A 14,708-nucleotide genomic window follows, 5' to 3' on the forward strand; every position below is an offset into this window, starting at 1 on the left:
TGTGCGTGTTCATGTGCACATCTGTGTGTGTGTGTGTTTCTGTATGTGTATGTACGTGTGTACGTATTATTATTAGTAATAGTAATAGTATTAAATCTACGACAAATCCTGAATTTCTAATAATATAAATTATTTTGACTGTATTTAAATATTTCTATGGGGTGCCAATACTTTTTTACCACAATGATTCCTGAGAGAAAATTCTGAGAACGTTTTTTTTTTTTTTTTTTAAATGAGAAAAATAATAAAACTCTTACAGTATGACTCATTGCTCTATGACTCAAGTCTGTTACAGAATTCACTCCGTGTCTCACCTACTGAGTGGAAATGATGAATGATTGTGTAGAAATTGTCATGAAGGGTGCCAATATTTCTGAAGCTATCACTTCTATCCTTTATTTAAAGCGTACGTCTAACTGATCATCGATTTATGGCGAGCGTTTTCTGCCGTGTCTTACAGAGGATTCAAACGCTAGCTGCTCGAGTGTGAGTCATGTACCGGTTTGGAGGAATCGTGATTCGTTTAATCGAATCTAACGATACGTATTGATTCAGACCTGCTGGTGAATCGCTTGCTGTTAGAACCTAAGAGAACGGAGAAGATACCAGGAGACGTTGTAGCGGTTCAGTAGTAAAGTGATTGCAGTGTATTATACATATATATATATATATATATATATATATATATATATATATATATATATATAAATAAATACACACCCCAACACTGAACAGAGGAGAAGAATCGATCACCTGCTCTGGGTGTCATGATGCCTACAGCTCCATCTGTGGTCACATGCTGTTGCACAGAGATCTCCGTGTGGTGCACACGTTCTCAACAACACCGTGTGATATAGAGCCGCTCTGATCCGAAGCTTTAACCCCTCGCTTCAAATTCATCTCTACATCCCGACCCGGTACCTTTGCTCCTGTGTAGAAACCTGCTTTGAGGAGCTCATGACCAGAGCTTGAGCTGTGTATCGTTTCCTGGATCGTTTTTGAGCTGTTCAGCACTTTTTTTTTTCTCGCACTTCACTCTGTTTTGAATTTAATTTTGCCCGGTCACGAAGAAATATGAAATAACTCTCCACGCCAGCTCTCACACAGTGAGCGAGTTTGGCTTTGTTCACATCCAGATCTTAATACGGTGACTGAAAGGAATCCAGCGTGTTCCTCCTGCTTCTGCTCTCGGCACAAACCCTCGCTGGGAAAGCGACATTTAAAGCTTGGAGTGATTGAAGACTTCCTCCCTTCTTAAAGCTTGAGCGTTATCTTCTACGGTTCAGGCTTAAGATGATCTTCTTCTGCATGAGTTCAGGGTGACGTGTTCTCTTAGAGCTGATCGTAGTTTCAGGAGTTCTTCTTAACGTTTCTTCTCGGCTTCTTCTGCTCTTAGATATCTCAGATGTATCTCAAAAGCTTCTGCTTTTAAAGTTTTGGTTGATCTCCTCTTTTTTCTTGAGTCAGCTTGAGATTTAAACTCTTTGAAAAGTTCAGATGATCTTCGTCTGCTCTTTAAATGAGGAAAATCTGGAAAAGTTTTAGGATAATTGTTTTGGAACGATTGGAAATAGTTCAGAAATATGGAAAAGTTTTGGGATAATAATCTAACCTTAAAGTTTTTGGTGATCTTTCTCTAATTTTTTTAGGGTTCAGGGTAAACATCAACCTATGGAGGTTTATTAGGATGATCTTTGATTAATCTGCTTGTGTTCATAATGTTTTTGGATCGTCTTCTCTTAAAGTTCTCAAGGTCGTTTTACAGTTTTTGTGATTTTCTTTTCAATCCTAACGTTTTGGGATCTTCTTCTTCAAAAGGTTTCGTTCAAAAGGTGATGTTCTGTTCTTAAAGTTACGGACTTTCTTCTTAGAGTTTGTAGATATTCTAAAAATTGATGGGAACTTCTCTAGTTCTGAAATATTTCCTCAAACAATTTCTGTTCTGGGGACACGGTGGGGTGGCCGGAATGAGTTTCCTCCGCAGGGTGGCTGGGCGCTCCCTTAGAGATAGGGTGAGGAGCTCGGTCACTCGGGAGGAGCTCAGAGTAGAGCCGCTGCTCCTCCACATCGAGAGGAGTCAGCTAAGGTGGCTCGGGCATCTGTTCCGGATGCCTCCTGGACACCTCCCTGGGGAGGTGTTCCGGGCATGTCCAACCGGGAGGAGGCCCCAGGGAAGACCTAGGACATGCTGGAGGGACTATGTCTCTCGGCTGGCCTGGGAACGCCTCGGTATTCCCCCGGAGGAGCTGGAGGAAGTGTCTGGGGAGAGGGAAGTCTGGGTATCCACGCTCAGACTGCTGCCCCCGCGACCCGGCCCCGGATAAGCGGTAGAAGATGGATGGATGGATGGATGGATGGATGGGACACGGTGGCTTAGTGGTAACTATTGGCAAACACTATTGGCAAACACTGAACCAGTGGGCATGGTGGCTTAGTGCTTAGCACGTTCGCCTCACACCTCCAGGGTTGGGGGTTCGATTCCCGTCTCCGCCTTGTTTGTGTGGAGTTTGCATGTTCTCGGAGGTTTCCTCCGGGTACTCCGGTTTCCTCCACCGGTCCAAAGACATACATGGTAGGTTGATTGGCATCTCTGGAAAATTGTCCCTAGTGTGTGATTGCGTGAGTGAATGAGAGTGTGTGTGTGTGCCCTGTGATGGGTTGGCACTCCATCCAGGGTGTATCCTGCCTTGATGCCCAATGACGCCTGAGATAGGCACAGGCTCCCCGTGACCCGAGGTAGTTCGGATAAGCGGTAGAAGATGAATGAATGAGTGAATTTCTGTTCATGGACTCTGGTGAAATTTAAACTCTATTAATCCCTTGCTCTATTATTTTTCTATAATATTTTAGTGTTCACAGATCGTTCTATTCTCTTAAAGCTCCAGTTGATCTCCAGCTCTTAAAACTTCATGTGATCTTCCACTGCTCATAAGGCTTGGACTGGATTTCTTCTACCGTATGTTAGATATTGCTCAACTGCGATGTTCCTCAACTCGGTTTTTACCAAGCTGGAGGCTGATTGTCGCTGCCCACGGGCTCGTCTGTTTACTGTCTCCGATGTCTTCCATTAGGAGCTTGGCTTGATCAAAACTCATTTTACCTCACTGCAGAGACGCCCGCATTTCAGCCTCCAGTGGAGTTAGGAAAGAAGGAAGCGTAGGCCAACTGTAACGCAAGGCTAAGAATAGCGTACACATTGGGCTATGATTTATTGTTCTGTTCAAACTAGCAAGAGCAGGAGAGAAGGGTTTTATAAAATCATAATTAGCTTTAGCCCAACAGGGGTTTGTGAATTGGATCGTTGGTTAGTTTTGGCTCGCTCTGCTTTAGCGGTTTTGGCCTGAGACCCAATAATATCCATCACAGCTCCTAGCATTATACAACTCTCAGCGTACTGAAAATGAAGTAAGTGAAAAAGAATTAAATGCTTTTATTGCTTAAGTACTGACAGTCGTAAGCAGCAAAAACGTTCCCCTGATAGTCGCTCTGAGCCTTTACGGAGCTTATTTTAAGACAACCACGCACCCTGGTGGATTCAAATGTAAAATATCTCGACACTTATTTAGGTCAGCAGACAGCTTTTATTTAGACAGAGTCATTGACGTACTGTTAGAGTTATCAATGATGAACAGGACACGTTTTGATGGCACCATAAGAGCAGCAGGGCAGAATGTTTGACTTGATGACGCATTGATGTTAATTACACCCTCTGTGTGTGTGTGTGTGTGTGTGTGTGTGTGTGTGTACACTTACTCGTGTGAGCAGGGCACATTTTGTCCATTATGGTGATTAAGACTGTAATAAAAACTGCAACCTGGCAGGAAAGCTGGCTATCGTGTCTGAACAGGGAAGTCAGGTGACAATCAGTCCACATTTCACACACCCACAAATTCAACACACACACACACACACACACACACACACACAGAGAATATCTGTATTTGGTTCTTATCTATAAGGATATGTTTTGCAGCAGACTTCTTCTAAGTGGCTCCGGATAAGAGCGTGTACAGCTAAATGGCGTAAACATCGACGCAAACCCCGATTGCATCGATCAGCGTCTGTCATCGTCATGTCATGTTTACGAAGTTAAAGTAAACCTCTTGCTCCCAGAGTAGTCTGGACTCTTCGGGCCTAGTGAAATATTTCACCTCGTTTCATCAGGGAGCGCTTTCGCTGATGCAACCTGGGTTCAACCTGTTTGGATATCGCGAGGGTGCTACGCTACCTAGCGTTCACGTCGAGAAACGAGTGCAGTCTAAAGATGAGAACGTTTTTTTTGTTGTTGTTTTTTTTTTTTTTTACGTATTTTATTGAAAGTTTATGAGACTGTACAAAAATATACAAAAACATTTGACAATTAGAAACATTTTTTACCATTAGTTCAGATCAACATACATGTACAGAAATATAACTATAACTATAAAAAAAAATCTATACATATTTTTAATGTATATCGGTTTAAGTCCTATGAGAACTGAAGGATGAGCCAAAGCTCGTATCAGAAGTAGTTCTGATTCAGAAACAGCTTTGGGTCCTTTTTTAGAGGAAAGCGTTTCATTTTATAGATAAATGAAATGATGTCAAATAAAAATAAGGTGCAAATCAAATAACGTGCTTTTGGGTACGATGAATGATCATGTGACCGAAGACTAGCTGTGGTTTGATTGAGGGACTCAATACTCAAGTAAGACATATATGTGTGATGGAGGATATATATAAAGTAATATAGTCTTATAGTCTTATAGTATAGTATAGGATATATATAAAATAATATAGTCTTATATATAGATATATATATATATTATATATATCCTCATATATAAAGACTAAAAAAGCAGAATGTCTGAGTTTTCATAGTGATTCCACGACGAAGGATACTCTCGTATACGGTCTTCCTCAAGGCACCAAACGGTCCTGAAACCTGGATGATGTTCTCCTACCTTCCTTTCTGCATGGCTTTAAACATGTTGAACTGTTTCTCATAATCAGAAACTGTTATTGTCTCATTCTCATCTGCTGAGTGTTTATGTATAAACAGTGTGTGTAAATCTGACTTCTGACCGAGTTAATGATGAGCAGACCGCAGGAAATCTGTGCGGATCTGTGTGTGTGTGTATGTGTGTGTGTGTGTGTGTGTTTCAGGACTTGACGCTGTGGGCCGCTGCTAAAAGTGACGCAAAGGCAGAGTCTGGTTTTTGCATGAGATCCTGCGGCCGATCAAATTCAACGACCTGAGACAGACAGAGACAAAAGATGAGACGGAGCGGATAGAAAGAACGAAAAAAGAGAGAGACACACAGAGAAAACGTTACTGTTACTGTGACACGATGATTTAACTAAAATAATGCAGTCATGTGGATGAAGCCTGCAGAATTGATCTGAACTGAATTGAAATGAGAGAAAAAGAGAAGAGAGAGACAGAAAAGATGGACGGGTATATTAGAGCTAGTGAGATAGAAGAGAAATGACAGAATGACAAAAAAAGAGACAGTGTGAAAAGGGAAAGATGAGAGGCAGAATAACAGAAAAGAGAGGAAGACAGTGAAAGGAGAGAGAGAGAGAGAGAGAGAGAGAGAGAGAGAGAGAAGAGAGATAGAGGGAGAGAGGCAGACAGACAGCGAGAGAGAGAGAGAGAGAGAGAGAGAGAGAGAGAGAGAGAGAGAGAGAGAGAGAGAGAGAGAGAGAGGCAGACAGCGAGAGAGAGAGAGAGAGAGAGAGAGAGAGAGGGAGAGAGTCAGACAGAGAGTGAGAGAGAGAGAGAGAGACAGACAGTGAGAGAGAGAGAGAGAGAGAGGCAGACAGACAGTGAGAGAGAGAGAGAGAGAGAGAGAGAGAGAGAGAGAGAGGGAGAGAGAGAGAGAGAGAGAGAAGAGAGAGGGAGAGAGGCAGACAGACAGCAAGAGAGAGAGAGGGGGGGGGCAGACAGACAGTGAGAGAGAGGGGGGGGGGTGAGAGAGAAAGAGAGAGAGAGAGAGAGAGAGAGAGAGAGGGGCAGACAGAGAGAGAGAGAGTGACAGGATAGAAATATAAACAAAAGCATAAGAGAATAACATGAGAGAGAGAGAGCAAAAAGAGAGTGACAAAGAGAAGGAAAGAGTAAAAACAGAGATAGATAGAAGTAGAGTCAGGAAAAAAAGAAACAAGAGACAGAGAGGATATTGTGCATTTCATGTGCAGTCATGCATTATATGTTTATATATTCATTGTGTGTGTGTGTGTGTGTGTGTGTGTGTGTGTGTGTGTGTGTGTGTGTGTGTGTGTGTGTGTGTCACCTTGCCCTTGTCCATGACAAGGATGCGGTCACACTCGAGCACGGTGTTGATGCGGTGTGCTATAGTGAGCATGGTGCAGTGCCGGAATACGTCTCTGATGGTGTGCTGGATCAGACTGTCTGTCTCTGAGTCTATAGATGCCGTCGCCTCGTCCAGCAAAATGATCTGTACACACACACACACACACACACACACACACACACACACAAAATCAATACTATAGACGAGTATAAGTGTGTTTTATAAAATGGCTGGAATCCAGATTTGGCTACAACACTAACACAAGCCTAAACATACTCTATTTACATATCACGCCCTTCATTTACATATGTATAAAGTAAGGCACAACACACAACAGAAGGTGAAGTTACGTTACCAGTGTGTTGTTCGACTTACACCACAACCGTCTGCCAAAGATTTTAATGTTTCGTTTATTTATGATCCTTATCGTCTTATTTTTCTCCGAAAATACGAAGCGTCAACTGAGCGAGTCTCATCGTAGGAGTCGTTACTATAGAAACAATAACGTATTCGAACGTAACGTCTAATACACACGATAATGTATTTAATGTTTGGAATAAACATGTCGCGTGACCTGTCACATGATCGAATGGCTATAAAGGAAATGACAAACAAACAAACAAACAAACAAACAAACAAACAAACAAAGCTCTAATTAAGGTTGGTTATGATTTCCGCCATTTTAATCACTCACTCTCTCTCACTCACTCATTTTCTACCGCTTATCCGAACTACGGGGAGCCTGTGCCTATCTCAGGCGTCATCGGGCATCAAGGCAGGATACACCCTGGACGGAGTGCCAACCCATCACAGGGCACACACACACACTCTCATTCACTCATGCAATCACACACTACGGACAATTTTCCAGAGATGCCAATCAACCTACCATGCATGTCTTTGGACCGGGGGAGGAAACCGGAGTACCCGGAGGAAACCCCCGAGGCACGGGGAGAACATGCAAACTCCACACACACAAGGCGGAGGTGGGAATTGAACCCACAACCCTGGAGGTGTGAGGCGAACGTGTTAACCACTAAGACACTGTGTCCCCCCTATTATAACCAAATAATTAAAAAAAGTAATAATAAAAAAAAATCACAGAATTCTAAGGATCTCCGTTTGTTTTTGCATTTTGAAAGTTATGGCATTAAACACAACCGGATATAAATCTGTTAATGCTGTTTATGCGCTGAACATTTTCCGAAGCAACAAAAGGCTTAGATACTTCCAGAAACTACCAGACGGCCTACTGCTCTACCGCGTGGAGATCTGTAGAGCTTAAAAATGGCTGAACTTCATGTTGACCCTGGATAACTGCAGTGCAGCCGAATCCATGAAAAAAACGCAATGATGTCATTTTCCCAAATTATGTCAAAACCAAAAAAAATAAATAAATAAATCTGAATGTAATAAACCTAACATCATTTTCTGTATGAAAAGGAATATGATATGACATAAATCCACTGGGGTGAGAGAGAAATTTAATCTGTGTGTGTGTGTGTGTGTGTGTGTGTGTGTGTGTGTGCTTACTTTGGAATTGCGAAGCAGTGCTCTGGCCATGCACATGAGCTGTCTCTCGCCGACGGAAAAATTCTCGCCGTTCTCCACGACCGCCGAGTCCAGCTTCTGTGGCAAACTGGAGATCTACAGGCGACGCACAGAGATGTTTGTTTGGTTAATTCAAATTCAAATTATTTTTTAGTGCTTTTAATAATTTCCTTTGCAGCTTTACAGAGAAATAGGTATATATATAATAATAATAAGAAGAAGAAAAAATAAGAATAAAAATAAATAAATGAATAAAATAGAACGGGGGGCATAGAAGCCTTTATTATCGCCACACATACATTATAACGGAATTCTTTTCTTCACATACCCCAACTGAGGAGGTTGGGGTCAGAGTGCAGGGGTAGCTATGATACAGCACCCCTGGAGCAGGGAAGGTTGAGGGCCTTGCTCAAGGGCCCAGCAGTGGCAGCTTGGCCTTGAACCCCGATCCTCCGATCAACAACCCAGAGCCTTAACCAGTGGAGCCACCACTGACCTAAATTCTATATTTATTCTATAAATTCTATATATTTATCCCTAACCCTAATGAGCAAGCCGGAGTCGACGGCAACAAGGGAAAAACTCCCTGAGACGACACGAGGAAGAAACCTCGAGAGGAACCAGACTCAGAAGGGAATCTCATCCTCATTTAGGTGACACTGGAACAGGAAATAATGTCAATATAAATAACGTCCTTTCCACAACAGTTTATAATAGTGCAACCGAGAGCTCCTGAGGAACTAATGGGTCATCGCAAACTCTTAATCACTTCTCTTTAACACATACAGCTGCTTCTAACATCAGGACCGATGTTTTAAATCTGTACTTACTGCATTTTTCATGTAGGTTTTCTCCAGAGCCATCCAGATCTCCTCATCGGTGTACTTATTAAACGGGTCGAGGTTATACCTGCATAACATTTAACACACATTTAGGCTTTTAGGCAAAAATACAAGTCCATAAGTCCATCTGTTCACATTCACAGATTTTTGACCTTATATTTTTTTCGAAGTGATCCTGATAGCATTCCTAAATCCGCTAAGCTAATATTAGCAAGCATAATATGATCACTCACTCACTCTCACTCTCTCTCTCTCACTCATTTTCTACCGCTTATCCGAACTACCTCGGGTCACGGGGAGCCTGTGCCTATCTCAGGCGTCATCGGGCATCAAGGCAGGATACACCCTGGACGGAGTGCCAACCCATCGCAGGGGACACACACACTCTCATTCACTCACGCAATCACACACTACGGACAATTTTCCAGAGATGCCAATCAACCTACCATGCACGTCTTTGGACCGGGGGAGGAAACCGGAGTACCCGGAGGAAACCCCCGCGGCACGGGGAGAACATGCAAACTCCACACACACAAGGCGGAGGTGGGAATCGAACCCCGACCCTGGAGGTGTGAGGCGAACGTGCTAACCACTAAGCCACCGTGCCCCTATAATATGATCATTTTATTAAAAATAAACAGGCTATCATGCAGTGATCTGAGCTGAGTTAACTTTTATGTCGTAATATGCTTAAAGCAATAAACGTACACAATCTATGTCGACTAGGGAACGACATCTGACAGAAAACTCTCTTCCTCATCCTCACTCCACTCTTCATTCCCATCGCTATTCGCCATGTTGCCTCACTTTACTTTACTTATTTAACTCTATGTAAAAGCGAGACATTTTATCGTTTCGTATCGCTGCCGATGCGAATGCAAGTGTAGTCCTCCGCTAAGCTTCGGACGACAGAGATAAGAGCTGAGAAGTTACCTGACGGTTCCGATAAAGAGGACCGGGTCCTGTGGGATGATGGACAGCTGACTGCGAAGGTCCTGGAGACCTAAAGTGCAGACGTCCACGCTGTCGATCACAATAGTGCCCCCTGCAGGCTCCACCAATCGAAACAGAGCCACACCAAGTGACGATTTACCTGCACAATCGTAATAACGTTACTATTAATACTATAAAAAACAGATCCTGTCTTTCTTAAAAAATCTACTGCATTCAAAAGATCAGAAAAGTTCAACAAGCAGCGTATCACCTGATCCGGTACGCCCCACGATGCCGAGTTTCTCTCGTGGTTTGATTGTGAGCTGGAGTTGATCGAGGACGATCGGCGTGTTCTCTCTGTACCTCATGCTGTAGTTCTTGAAGGTGATAGAGCCGTTCTGTGGCCAGCCTAAAGGGATGTCCACGCCTTTCACTTTGCGAGGCGCTTCAGACACACAGCCCTGTGAAAATTATGTTAAAAAAATGATCAAATCAGTGAATATATCTAAATGTTAGAGGCTAAACCATTGGATAATCGGTCTAGTATTGAGTTAAACTATGGAATGTCTCACCGTGATGTACTCCAGAAGTCTCTCCACTGAGGTAAACTTCGCCTCCACTTCCGTAGAGAGCCTCACAACAAACTGTAGGATGCCTGTCAACTGCAGGGAATAAAAACACACGAATAAGCAACACATGCAAACACTTTGCTACACAACACTGCGATGCTTAACACTAACCCTGAGCTAAAATCATCATTTTGTTTGTGTGTGTGTTACCTGTATGGTATATGATAGGGCCAGACCCTTGAGCGAAGTATTGATGACGTCGTTGGGGCTGAGCACTACAAACAGTCCCACAATCAGAGTAACTGATGCAGACAGGAAGTCGAGCCAGAAGGACAGCCAACGTGTGCCACAGTTAAACAACAGGAAGTGATTGGAGTTATGATCGTTCAGCACTTTAAACCTGTCGAGGAAACGCAAAACACACACCGAGGTTATGACATAGTTCATTCATTCATCTTCTACCGCTTATCCGAACTATCTCGGGTCACGGGGAGCCTGTGCCTATCTCAGGTGTCATCGGGCATCAAGGCAGGATACACCCTGGACGGAGTGCCAACCCATCGCAGGGCACACACACACACACAATCATTCACTCACACAATCATACACTACGGACAATTTTTCAAGAGATGCCAATCAACCTACCATGCGTGTCTTTGGACCGGGGGAGGAAACCGGAGTACCCGGAGGAAACCCCCGAGGCACAGGGAGAACATGCAAACTCCACACACACAAGGCGGAGGCGGGAATCGAACCCCCAACCCTGGAGGTGTGAGGCAAACGTACTAACCACTAAGCCACCGTGCCCACTTATGACATAGTTAGCGCGAGTAAATACTGTACAAAAATATAAGATTGAATGAGATTTGATTTATTGTTGAGATTTTCTCGTACTTTTGCGTGTACTGTCCTCCTTTTTCGTAAGCGTGGATGGTGCTGAGGCCCTGGATGACGGAGGTAGTGAGAGAGATGCAGGGTGAGCGGCTCACGTTCTCCATCCGCTTCATCTCTCGAATGCTCCTCTGGAAGATGCTAAACCACAGGATGCAGCAGAATGTTAGGACAGAGCAATCTCACTTGTTTTTAGTGCAAAAGTTTGAGTCGCCTTAGGACAAATTGGAGAAATATAGTATGGAATAAAAAATTAAGAAATTCTCAGTCTGCCATTTTCACATTGATCAGCAGATGGCAGCGTTTATTTATCCAAACAACTTTCCATATGAGCAAGTACTTTTTTTTCTTTCAGTGAGCAGTGGCAGAAAATATACGCCTTAAAAAATAAATGTAGAAGCTCATGTGGGAGGTTGTTTGGTTACATGAACACTGACACAAACTGTTATAATCACATATGAACAATAATGAATAGTTTTGCTTTGTGTATCATGTCTTAACTTTATCTCATCTAATTGTACATATCGAGGAATGTTAAATCTTACTAGAGGATGACAGCAAAGATGGCGCCCAATGCAGCCACGACAATGAGGAGGAAGGGAAAAACAATGCAGATGGTCAAGAGAGTGGTGGTGACGATGAGGCAGAACTGCAAGAAGTTCTCCATGTTGAACGGCAGTGCCGTGTCGATCTCGTCTTGATCTTTGCTGAAGCGATTCACCATACGGCCGGTAGGAGTCGTGTCGAAGAAGCTCATAGGACTGGACAGGATCTAATGGGTGAAGTTACAGCATTCATCACTATACTATACCACATTAATACTATACTATACTATACTATACTATACTATACTATACTATACTATACTATACTATACTATACTATACTACACTATACTATACTACACTATACTATACTATACTATACTATACTATACTATACTATACTATACTATACCACATTAATACTATACTATACTATACTATACTATACTATACTATACTATACTATACTATACCACATTAATACTATACTATACTATACTATACTATACCACATTGATACTATACTACACTATACCACATTAATACTATACTATACCACATTGATACTATACTATACTATACCACATTAATACTATACTATACTACACCACATTGATACTATACTATACTATACTATACTATACTATACCACATTGATACTATACTATACTATACCACATTAATACTATACTATACTATTCCACATTGATACTATACTATACTATACTATACCGCATTAATACTATACTATACTATACCACATTAATACTATACTATACTATACTATACTATACCACATTGATACTATACTATACTATACCACATTAATACTATACTATACTATACTATACTATACTATACTATACCACATTAATACTATACTACACTACACTATACTACACCACATTGATACTATACTATACTATAGTATACCACATTAATACTATACTATAGTATACCACATTGATACTATACTATACTATACTATACCACATTGATACTATACTATACTATACCACATTAATACTATACTATACTATACCACATTAATACTATACTACACTACACTATACTACACCACATTGATACTATACTATACTATACTATACTATACTATACTATACTATAGTATAGTATACCACATTAATACTATACTATACTATACTATACTATACTATACTATACTATACTACACTATACTATACTACACTATACTATACTATGCTATACTATACTATACTATACTATACCACATTAATACTATACTATACTATACTATACTATACTATACTATACTATACTATACTATACTATACTATACCACATTGATACTATACTACACTATACCACATTAATACTATACTATACCACATTGATACTATACTATACTATACCACATTAATACTATACTATACTATACCACATTGATACTATACTATACTATACTATACTATATTATACCACATTGATACTATACTATACTATACCACATTAATACTATACTATACTATTCCACATTGATACTATACTATACTATACTATACCACATTAATACTATACTATACTATACCACATTAATACTATACTATACTATACTATACTATACCACATTGATACTATACTATACTATACCACATTAATACTATACTATACTATACTATACTATACTATACTATACTATACTATACTATACTATACCACATTAATACTATACTACACTACACTATACTACACCACATTGATACTATACTATACTATAGTATACCACATTAATACTATACTATAGTATACCACATTGATACTATACTATACTATACTATACTATACCACATTGATACTATACTATACTATACCACATTAATACTATACTATACTATACCACATTAATACTATACTACACTACACTATACTACACCACATTGATACTATACTATACTATACTATACTATACTATACTATACTATAGTATACCACATTAATACTATACTACACTACACTACACTATACTATACTATACTATACTATACTATACTATACTATACCACATTGATACTATACTATACTATACCACATTAATACTATACTATACTATACCACATTGATACTATACTATACTATACTATACTATACCACATTAATACTATACTATACCACATTGATACTATACTATACTATACCACATTAATACTATACTATACTATACCACATTGATACTATACTATACTATACTATACTATATTATACCACATTGATACTATACTATACTATACCACATTAATACTATACTATACTATTCCACATTGATACTATACTATACTATACTATACCACATTAATACTATACTATACTATACCACATTAATACTATACTATACTATACTATACTATACCACATTGATACTATACTATACTATACCACATTAATACTATACTATACTATACTATACTATACTATACTATACCACATTAATACTATACTACACTACACTATACTACACCACATTGATACTATACTACACTATACTACACCACATTGATACTATACTATACTATACTATACCACATTAATACTATACTATACTATACTATACTATACCACATTGATACTATACTATACTATACCACATTAATACTATACTATACTATACTATACTATACTATACTATACTATAGTATACCACATTAATACTATACTACACTACACTACACTATACTATACTATACTATACTATACTATACCACATTGATACTATACTATACTATACCACATTGATACTATACTATACTATACTACACTATACCACATTAATACTATACTATACCACATTGATACTATACTATACTATACCACATTAATACTATACTATACTATACCACATTGATACTATACTATACTATACTATACTATATTATACCACATTGATACTATACTATACTATACCACATTAATACTATACTATACTATTCCACATTGATACTATACTATACTATACTATACCACATTAATACTATACTATACTATACCACATTAATACTATACTATACTATACTATACTATACCACATTGATACTATACTATACT

General features: G+C 39.7%; 1 protein-coding gene across 1 annotated transcript in view; it reads right to left on the reverse strand.

The window, feature by feature from the left end:
* Positions 1-4,044: 4,044 nt before the first annotated feature.
* The window catches only part of abcc12 (ATP-binding cassette, sub-family C (CFTR/MRP), member 12), a 27,901-nt gene continuing 17,237 nt past the window's right edge, over positions 4,045-14,708 (reverse strand). The window contains exons 22-31 of the mRNA XM_060859272.1: positions 11,628-11,854; positions 11,086-11,223; positions 10,402-10,591; positions 10,195-10,284; positions 9,894-10,083; positions 9,623-9,782; positions 8,678-8,756; positions 7,830-7,943; positions 6,276-6,440; positions 4,045-5,234 (exon numbers count right to left, since the gene is read on the reverse strand). Of these exons, the coding sequence (XP_060715255.1) occupies positions 5,142-5,234; positions 6,276-6,440; positions 7,830-7,943; positions 8,678-8,756; positions 9,623-9,782; positions 9,894-10,083; positions 10,195-10,284; positions 10,402-10,591; positions 11,086-11,223; positions 11,628-11,854 (1,446 nt within the window). The 3' untranslated portion in view covers positions 4,045-5,141. The remainder of the gene's footprint in view (positions 5,235-6,275; positions 6,441-7,829; positions 7,944-8,677; positions 8,757-9,622; positions 9,783-9,893; positions 10,084-10,194; positions 10,285-10,401; positions 10,592-11,085; positions 11,224-11,627; positions 11,855-14,708) is intronic.

This window comes from Tachysurus vachellii, chromosome 23, assembly GCF_030014155.1.
Source record: "Tachysurus vachellii isolate PV-2020 chromosome 23, HZAU_Pvac_v1, whole genome shotgun sequence".
Lineage (NCBI taxonomy): Eukaryota > Metazoa > Chordata > Actinopteri > Siluriformes > Bagridae > Tachysurus > Tachysurus vachellii.